This window comes from Notamacropus eugenii, chromosome 2 (assembly GCF_028372415.1).
Source record: "Notamacropus eugenii isolate mMacEug1 chromosome 2, mMacEug1.pri_v2, whole genome shotgun sequence".
In the NCBI taxonomy this organism is placed as follows: Eukaryota; Metazoa; Chordata; class Mammalia; order Diprotodontia; family Macropodidae; genus Notamacropus; species Notamacropus eugenii.
The window spans coordinates 342,030,260-342,039,793 of NC_092873.1; the positions used below are offsets into that span (position 1 = coordinate 342,030,260).

General features: G+C 46.7%; 1 protein-coding gene and 1 long non-coding RNA gene across 2 annotated transcripts; one reads left to right on the forward strand and one right to left on the reverse strand.

Annotated features, from left to right (window-relative positions):
* Positions 1 to 343: 343 nt before the first annotated feature.
* On the reverse strand, positions 344 to 8,891 carry WBP2 (WW domain binding protein 2). The gene is made up of 8 exons (XM_072645738.1): positions 8,654 to 8,891; positions 6,085 to 6,193; positions 4,082 to 4,217; positions 2,835 to 2,927; positions 2,412 to 2,555; positions 2,127 to 2,249; positions 1,678 to 1,754; positions 344 to 1,523 (listed from the first exon to the last, which is right to left on the reverse strand). Exons 1-8 carry the CDS (start codon positions 8,707 to 8,709, stop codon positions 1,470 to 1,472), a joined length of 792 nt encoding a protein of 263 aa, XP_072501839.1. The 5' UTR covers positions 8,710 to 8,891; the 3' UTR covers positions 344 to 1,469.
* On the forward strand, positions 8,689 to 9,325 carry LOC140528167 (uncharacterized). Its single transcript, XR_011975099.1, has 2 exons — positions 8,689 to 8,818; positions 8,957 to 9,325. It is a non-coding gene; the product is annotated as an uncharacterized lncRNA (long non-coding RNA).
* The last annotated feature ends 209 nt before the right edge of the window (positions 9,326 to 9,534 follow it).

The window sequence follows — 9,534 nt, forward strand, 5'->3', positions numbered from 1 at the left end:
GTATATATAGGAGTCCAAGGAGGAACAAGCAGAATGGTTTTCTTTTCTAGTCCAAACCACATCCACAACTGCGTTCGTTTCATTGACAGGTCTCAGCTTGAGACTAAACTGCAAAAGGAAGAAAGGGTTATGCAGAAGATAAGCAGAAATTCTCCCACAATTCTTCAGCCTTTGGCTCTGGCAGAGCGGGGGCATATTGGGATCCAAAGAGAATGTGAAGTCCAGAACTGGCCCTTCCCACAGAGGACCCACTCAACCCAGGCTCCTTGGAGCCCCTGATACCTGGCCCCAGGCAGGTCAGGGAGCCTTGCTCAGGCATCACACACACAGGGAGACAGGAAGGTCAAGCTACTTCATCTTTACTACATCATAGTTTTGGCAAACAAATCAAGGTGCAACAGGGTTTATTTCACATTAATATATTAACTGGATTTTTGTTCAAATAAATAGGGAGTTTTCTTTTAAATAATGATCTTCTCACACTCTGGCCAGTCCAAGAGGAAATCAAAGGAAATTAGCGCATCTAGGGGAGAGCCACCAATCAGGCATGAAGCTGAAAGGAAGGGATGAGAGCTGATTTGGGACCAACAATGGGCACCTTCTGACTCAGGACTAAGCCAGACCCCAGGAACACCTGATTTCCTCCTAGCCAGGAGCCCTAAGGAGGGTGAGATAAGACGTGTACTCTACAGCTCCAAGCGTTGGCAGCCCTTCTGGGCACAACACAGAACCTCAAGACCTTCTAGGAATACAAGGAGCAAAGCCAAGCAATCATTTCTATGTTTTCTCCCCAGCTGAACAGTCTTCCCTTTATTCTCCCCCCATGAGTCCCAGGTGTTGCAGGCTCATGATCAAGAACAACCACAAAGTGGTGGGAATTTAAAAAGACAGAAGTATGAACAGGGGTGACACCCCTAAAGGGATGGGAATGGAAAAGAGGGGACGCTCGAGAGCATGCCACCACCTCATCTTAGTCACACTGGAAACCCAAGCTAGAGTTCACAGCTGGAGATGGATTAGGGTGGCGACGGAATGTAGGTAGGGGACCCTTGGGGGATGAATTCAAGCCACCTTCCCAGCTCTGGGAGAGAGAACTCTGCTGATCTGTGTTGGGAGGAGCCACAAGTATAGTCCGAATGAATTAAAAAATAAAAGTGCTGTGTAGGAGCTGAGGAGCTGATCAGGAACAGTCACCTCCTTTATGGGAAGTTGTGTTAATGCAACAGGAGCAAAATGGGAATGGCGACTCAAGTGGAAAGTCCCACTGACGAAGGTGGAGGAGAGGCGTCAATGTCTCTAGGCCAGCTGGAACTCTCCCAGGCTACTCCCCTTCCCTCTGTGCCTGTTACTGCTAACTACACACAGGCCTAGAGGAAAGGCCAGGTCTGACAAAAGCCTCCCCACCAACTCCAAACTCAGCTCAGGGGAAATAAGGGAGCATGTGAGTGATGAGGAGACTGCAGGGGCATCTACTGGGTCTTCTTGTCTTCTGGGGGGTAGTATGGAGGTGGCGGAGGCTGGTCCTAAAGAGAAGAACAAAAGAAATGGGACCAACTCCAACAGTACAGAACAAACTTCCAAATGATTTCTTCTCCTTAATACTCCCACAATTTGATTTCTAGCTAGCAGTTTACCCCAGCAGGTTGTTGCCCTCCATCCCACCCCTGGCACACTCACCGTGGGCATGTAGACATTGTGGGGATTGACAGGATTGTAGTAAGCACTGGCAGCAGCTTCAGCAGCTTTTGCTTCAGCTAAAAAGAAACATACACACATCCCAAGCATGGCTGGAGTATCATCCTCTCCCTTTTCTGAGGGAAGGAGCTTCTAAAAGAATGGGATCAAATTTCTCTAGCTTCACTGATCCTAACATGGAAGTAACTGCTGGTGTGCCTCCACTAAACCCAGCTCCAACTGACTCAGCAAAGCTGAAGCTGAAGACATTGGGAATTATTGATCTGAGGTGTCCTGGTGTCCAATGATCCTCTGGGAGGCACGGAGGTTCGAAAGGAGGTTCCCTTCCTACTTTCTAGAGATACCTGGGAGGTACACCCTCCTATTGGGGGACAATGCCCCAGCACTGCTAGCATGTCTGAACTGCTTCTAGGGCCCAATAGGTCCCTTACCTGCAGGAGTAGATGGTACATCAGGGCCACCTACAGGTGGCTCCATGGGTCCCGGATAAGGAGGTGGTGGGGGCTGCATGTACCCTATGGCCCCATCCATCATGGGAGGTCCTGGATAAAACTCTGCTTGGCAAAACAAGAACCAAATAACCACTCTGGACAGATGACACTCTATGGAAAACACCATTCAATTACTGTGTCAGCACCCCCCCCAACGCACGCACACATACCCCCTCCCCCCCCTTCCTTTTTACAAAGTGACCAGCTGAAGTGAAATAGACTCACCAGTGGCAAGTGGTGGAGGTGGTGCATAGGGATAGCTTGGAGGGTTTGGGTACATCCCGTTGGCAGCTGGCATAGGAAAAGCATAGGCTCCATTGGGCATGTACGAGTACCCGTAAGCGCCATTGGGGACTTCCCCTCTGGAGGCTGCAATCAGACAATAAAAAGGATAGAAGCCTTATTCAGTCAGAAGACAGTGAAGAGCAGAGGCTGACCAGGGGTTCGGATGAAGGAAGTAAATATCATCTTAAGAATTTACAATTCTCAGTCAATTCTTTTCTTTCTTTTGCCTCTTAGAATGTAGTTCAGAGCTCCTGTTTCCTATGTTTGAGATTCTGAGACCTGACCCAGCCCAGGATGCCGACACAAATCCAGCCAGACCTAAAAAACACTATCTTTGGTACCCATCTTTTAGAGTCTTCATACCTTGAGCAGCCACCTGTAGCATTCGCTGTCCGAACTCAATAGCGCCCCCTGCTGCAAAGGTCAATCTGTATACAGCTGATCCTTCCCAGCCACCTGGGGGAAAAAAAGGGGGAGAAACTGTGCACAAATAACTAGATGGAAAGTAAGCTGGGCTGTATCTGAAGAGATGGTTTTTTTTGTCCTCTCTGGGACCCTGTCCAACTTCCCTGGAAGCCTGCAGGGAAAGATTTGGCTCAGGTGGGCAATCTGATGAGCACTTGTCTTTCTCCCTCATTGCCAAGACTGCACCTGGACTTTGGCCCACACTAGGCCCTGTCTTAGTGCCTCCTTCCCACCAGCACTTGTCATCAGAACAAAGAGCTTTTCCTGCACTAGCACAGCCCCAGATGCTAAGATCCTTACTGGAGCACTCAAGTCCGTGCAGATGGGGGATATATTATCATTAGGCTGGGTAAGAGGAATGTAGAAAGAGACAGGATGCCAAGATCCAACATAATGGACTCAGCTCTGTTTCGGCTTCAAGGCCAAGAGAAACGGTCTCTCACCTCAAGTCTAAAACTCAACAAAGCCAGTAGTAAATAGCGACTCCATGAGGCCAGGAACTTCAGGTACAGGGCAAAGCTGTCAATAGTAACGTATTCTACAGGCCAAAAGAGACCATAAATCTTGCAAAAGACTCCTCTAGCCCAGCTGGCCAAAGAGAACCTGAGTGAAGGCTACGTGGTACTCTGAAGCTAAGCACAGGCTCCTGAGGGGCAGGACCTGCTCAGGTGAGGAAGACCAAATGACAGCACAGCTCTCTAGAGCCACAAGAGGGAGATCTTTAAAGCCCTCACTCCCAGAAAACATCCATGCATCTAAAAAAGCTCCTCTTCTGCACTCAGGCTAGAACACAAGGTCCCCTCTCCCAAGAGTATTTACAGTTCTTTTTCACAGCTGACATTTTAAAAAGATAATTTTGCTTTCATTGGCATGAAAAGATCCAAGCTGTCATTTAAAATGTCATTTTACAGCTCCTAGAAAACAAATGTCCTTCTCTAGCCTATAGATCTCTAATTAGTCACCTAATTTCTCATGTTTTGATATGGGAATTAAATACAGAATTGGGAAAAGCCTTGGGGTTAAGTAGAAGGTAGAAGGAAGGACCCAATACTCAGGCAAGACAAATGTCCTCAAGACAATAGTCAATTACAACTAAGAGTTCCTTTTTGGTAGCCTTATCTATACCTTATCTCAGTCACACATACCTCCTGCTTCAGCCTTCACTGTTCCTCTGATGTAATTTGCACCAAACACAGGCTGCTTGATCTCATAGTCCTTCATTAAGTAAAATGGCATCATGAATGATTGCATGGAGTCCTTTCCCTTGGACAGAAAAATAACCTGTGGGAAAAGACAATGAATTGCATCAGTAGAGAAAACCTGACGCTGTTTTACTAGGATTTCCTAATTTTCCAAAAATTTTTTTCTGTTGTTCAGCAAATGTACTCACAGTTTCAAAGGGGCCTCCATCACACTACAGTAACCATGGTGGTGCTGTGTGTGTGTGTGTTTGTGTGTGTGTGTGTGAAAAGGAATTCTTATCTGGAGGCTATATTCACAAGAATTTCTTAAATACTTGCTATGAAGCAGAAACTATACTAAGCAACAAAGACCCAAAAGTAGATATGCAACAGTCTCTTTTTTCAAGGAGCTTATATTCTGTGGCACAACACCCAAATATACATAAAACATACACACACACACACACGTATGCAAAATACATGTGAAGAAATCATGTGAATATGTGCAAGGCCATAGCCCTCATGTAAGAGGTGACACTTGCATTGAACTTGGAAGGAATCAAGGGAGTCCTTTAGGGACGGCCTCTTCACAGGTCCTGGGACAGAAAATGGAAGGTCATGTGTGTGGTATGGGAAGAACACAAGACAGTTTGGTCCAAACCAAGCATGTGAAGGAAAATAACATATAACAAGCATAGTTAGGCTGGATTCAGACTGCGTCAAAGAGGAAGTTCTCATTTGATCACCAAGGCAAAAGAGTTCTTGTGCAAGGAGTGACACAGTCAGACCTATACTTCAGGCAGAGCACTTTTGGTTCATGGATTAAAGTGAGAGACCTTAGGCAAGAAGGCCAATTATATATGAAACAATAAAGCAACACATCCTGAGAAGGGGCCTGTGGAAAATACCCTTACTAGACTAGACAAGACAATATGAATCAGACACCTTTGAAAAGTGTAAATACAAATTTCTAGGTTCTGATAATGCAGTGGCACCTAAGTGTTCGGGGAACAGCATAGGTGAGTATGGAGAAAGGCTTCTTGGAAATGTTGAAGTAAACCTGCCATGTAATAGGCAAGGGGTGGAACACAGGCTGCTTTGGGGCCAAAGTGAACTTCCTAATCTCCTGAAAGTGAGGCAAACCACACCAACCTCTCAACTGTCTCCCTTCCATACTGTCCTGGGGCAACCAAGCAAATCACTGGGGAGCTCCAGAGTTTTAGAAATGTGTCTAAAATCCCTCTGTCTTGATTTGCCTATTTGTTTGGATGAAATTCAAGATGGTGACTTTGACCTTTCAATAGAAGGCCAATTTCATAATATGACATCTTCTACTCTGCTAAGCCATGACAATTAAGAATAACACAATGTCCCTTCCAAAAGACAACACAAATATGCCCCTTAGGCAACTAAAGGAGTCTTTTCCGGGGAAAACCTTTTGTTTCCTCTGGGGCTAATGAAACCCCAGTTTATTAAGCCTTTGGGAAGTAAGCAAGCTCTGTTTTTGCAACCTTGTATTTGTCACTCTACAAGGCACTGCTGGCTTATTTTCCTGGCTTGGGCATCTGTTGCTGTGTCACCATATTCATCATTTTGTACATTTTGCAGAGAAGTCTCAGGCTAACAGTTGCTCTGTTGAAATCAAAATGAAAACTACTCAGCCTACTCTAGGTCTATGTGAATTCAGCAGCTCTAGTCATCTGTATATAAATGGAAGATGGCAGTGTTGGAGTTTGTAGAAGCTTACTCAGCAGCTGTCAGTTCAGCTACCTGGAGACACAGCAGACTCCCAGAGTCCTGGGAGGAGCCTGTGACAAAGAAACACCATGGGAGATGGGAAAATAAAAAGTCATTAATGTTTCAGGGGCCATCCAACTCACTGACCTGTGTCAGTGTTGCTAGAAACCTGAGTCACTCTTCTAAAATGTCAGGTCTCAAAATGACAGGTAAGGACTCCAAAGACTTACTCTGTAAGGAGTCAAATAGAGGCTGCCTTTCTTGGTTCCTTTGAAGGCATCTGTCATGTGATCCATGTCACTGAAGGAGAGCTCCACATGATCGTAGGTCATTAGAATACTACAACGGGAAGGGAGCAAGAAGATTATAAGGGAGATTAGAGATATGACTTGAAGTGTGAATAAAAAGCTGTGTTATTTCCTTATATTCCTCTTCTCCTCCTGCATCCATCCCCCCCACCCCCACCCCTCAACAAGCAGTAGACTATAGAATCTCAAACATACCACTACCAGCTCCATCTGGAATAAGTGCCAGATAAGGAAGGAGAATTCCAATTTGCAAGGTTAAAGCTGATGCCACCACAGACAACGCTTTCACCCTAATCTTCAAAGGCAAGCTAGATGGCAACTCATTGTGTTTATTATAACATTCATGTTATGAATAAGGATTAGACTAGACCAAGGGTGGGGAACCTGTGATCTTCTAGGTCCTTGAGTGCAGCCTTTGACTGAGTCCAAGTTTTACAGAACAAATCCTCTTATTAAGGGGATTTGTTCTTTGAAGTTTGGATTCAGTCAAAGAACGACATTTGAGGGCCTAGAGGGTCGCATGTGACTGAATGTTCCCCACACCTGGACTAGAAGATCCATGAAATTTTTTCCAACTCTATAATTCTATGAAATGTCTAGTTGCAGGCATGATCACTTAAAGAAAATGTAAAACAGATAAATTATGAAATGATGATTAAAGGACTCACTAAAGTTTCCTTCAAATAATAAAAGAACAAAGGAGGTTCAAATCTTAACTTCAATTTATACACTAATTTCCTGGAATGAAACTAAAGAATTTATATAAAGCAAGGCATATCCTTATTTAACAGTCACAGAGCATTTAGAAGTGTGGGAGGCAAAGCGAGAGGTAGTCCTTGTCCCAGAAACTCCCACTGAGAAAGAATAAAAAACAGTCACAAGAGATGATACTGAAAGACAGCAACAGTGTTTCCTTGTTCCAAGAGCCTGTTTGGACACAAAAAGGTCACAAACCAATGAGCATCATGGGATATCTCTACTTACAAGATAAAAATCAAATGAACTATTCCTGGTGGTTGAGTCTGTCCTCCTACTCCAACCAATTAATCACTAAACATGCATTTATTAAGCTCTTACTTATCTACCAGGCACAGTACTAGATGCAGGGAATATACAGACAAAAAAACAAACCACAGCCCTCAAGCTATTTATATGTGCATGTCCATTTACAAAATAAGTGAGATACTTTGAACACTAACAGATGGGGGAAGGGACAGTCAGGAAAGGTTTGCACAGAAGATTAAATTTTTGTTGAATTTTGATTGAAACAAGTGATTCTAAGATAAAGTCCAGACTTGGGGGGCAAAATGTGCAACAGCATGGGGACACTAGTGTCCTGTACGGGAAATACCAAGAAGACCCAGGCTGAAAACCTTTCCACTTTTAAGAGGATGGGTGGAACAGAACTTGAAACAAATGCAGGTGGAGAAAATAGGTTAATTATCAGAAACAGGATAAGCCTGTTGGGTCCTATGCAGGGAAGGTGAAGAGGTCATCTTTTTGAAGTCTAAGCTCACACTTGAGCCAATCTGCTTCAACATGAGTTCTGGTCCCTAAGTACTTCTTTCCTCTTAACTGGCACAGTGGTCCTTTTGGCGTTGTAGGGCTATCCTGAAGCAGGTAGCGAGACATGCTCGAGGGGTGGCATCCTTTCCTATGTTGAAGTAGTCAAAGGAGAGGGGCAGAAATAGTGAACACAGAACCAGGGTTTTTTTTGGGGGGGGGGGGTTTGACTGCAATACCATTTATGGCATGACCACCCTAGCCTCCTCCAAATAGGAGGAAGTACTCGGTAAATTTAATGAGCTTCCATCCACATAGTGAAAGCAGGAGTCAAGTCTTCGCTGCCTCTCCCCAGCAGTGCAAGAAGTTGCGAGTCTTAGAGCAGAAAGGGGTGTGGGGGTGGGTGGGTGTTTTAGTAGGACGGCGGGTAGCAATCAGGAGTCTCCTTCCCGTCTAGTTCCCTTTTCTGGCCTTCATCATCTTCCACCTGAAGAATGAGGGAGGGGCCGGACGACCCCCGGCGCCGCTCTCAGCTCCGACGTCATTCTCCCTCGGCTCCGGGGGTGGGGAGGAGGAGGCTGGCCCAGCCGGGCCCGCAGTGGGGGAGGGGGGGTAAAGGGGATTCCAGCACCAGATGGGGCGCGGAGAGGCCCAACATTCCAGCCAAATCTCCTACGCGGCTACCCTCCCCCAAGCTGACGCTGTCCTTGGTCCCCAATCCCTCCCCAACGACGCCCACCCAGGAAGCTCAGTTCCCTCCCCTCCCCCAGCTGCTGCAGGCCTAGGCCCCTCTGGCAGTTCCAGGAGGGGTAGGTGACGGGGGAGGGCTAAGATTTCCCGCCCCCTCCTTCCTTCCTTCTGCCCAGGCCGTTACACTACCCTGACCCCACCTCCCTCGACGACTCGCCCCCACCCCAACGTCCTCCCCGCCCCCCTCCCTGTCCGCCCTTTAAGAAGCCTCGACGAATCCCTCCGCGGCGCCGCTCACTTCTCCGTGTTGTTGACAATCACTCCGCTCTCCGAGTGGTTCCTGTTGAGCGCCATGGCCGGGCCGCACAGACGCCCCGCTCCAGACCTCGGAGAACAGTGCGCCTGCGCTCCGTGCCCAGCCCCGCGTGTCGTCGTTCGGAATTCAGTTCCAGCCAATCACAGGGTGCGTATGCGGGCAGGAGAGGAACAACCACCTGACCCTCGAGTCACGTGAACGCGTTCGCCTGTCGTTTTCCTCCCCCTCCCCCCTTCTTCCGCCTTCTATCGCTTTCCTCTACCTCTTACACTTGCTCTTTTGTAGCAGTTTCATCACAAACAAGTCCGAAGACTACAGTTCCCGGCATGCAATGTTCTGGCCTCGCCCTAGACTGTAGGAGCTGTTGAACTTCCGGAGCACCCAAATGGCGAAGGACTTAGAGTTCCTAGTTTGGAAAGATGTATAGAAGAACTGGGAATATTGATTTCCAATCTGGGTCTTCCCCGTGCCCAAAAATCTCAAGTAATTCCTTGTTTCTTCTAGAGCTAGGTTTTTTTTAAATTGCTTTTTACCTCACCAGAATTTCAACCTTTGGTTCTCCCCCTCCCTCCCCTCAGGCACCCGGTGAACAACATTTTTAAAGAAAAAACAATGAGACGCCCTCCCCCCCAAATAAAACAAGCAAAATCAATACATGGAACAAGTCAGAAAGTGTATGTCACGCACCACCCTGGGGACTTTGCGTCCTGCGCAGGATTTGGGGGCGGGGGGGTAGGTCGAGTTCTCTAAGTTTTTGTGTGTGGACTCCTCGGAAGAGTGACCTTCAGTGCATACCATAGGTAAGATTACAAAGGAGATGATCAAAATCATCTTCAGACCAAGTTTACCGGTCCCAGGTTAGG

Excerpts from the sequence above, each read along its gene's own strand:
- WBP2 (XM_072645738.1), bottom strand. The coding sequence starts at position 8,709 with ATGGCGCTCAACAGGAACCACTCGGAGAGCGGAGTGATTGTCAACAAC. Across the intron at positions 2,928-4,081 it reads AGTGAAGGCTGAAGCAGGAG|GTGGCTGGGAAGGATCAGCT; the intron begins GTATGTGTGACT and ends TTTTTCCCCCAG. Across the intron at positions 2,556-2,834 it reads GCTACAGGTGGCTGCTCAAG|CCTCCAGAGGGGAAGTCCCC; the intron begins GTATGAAGACTC and ends GTCTGATTGCAG.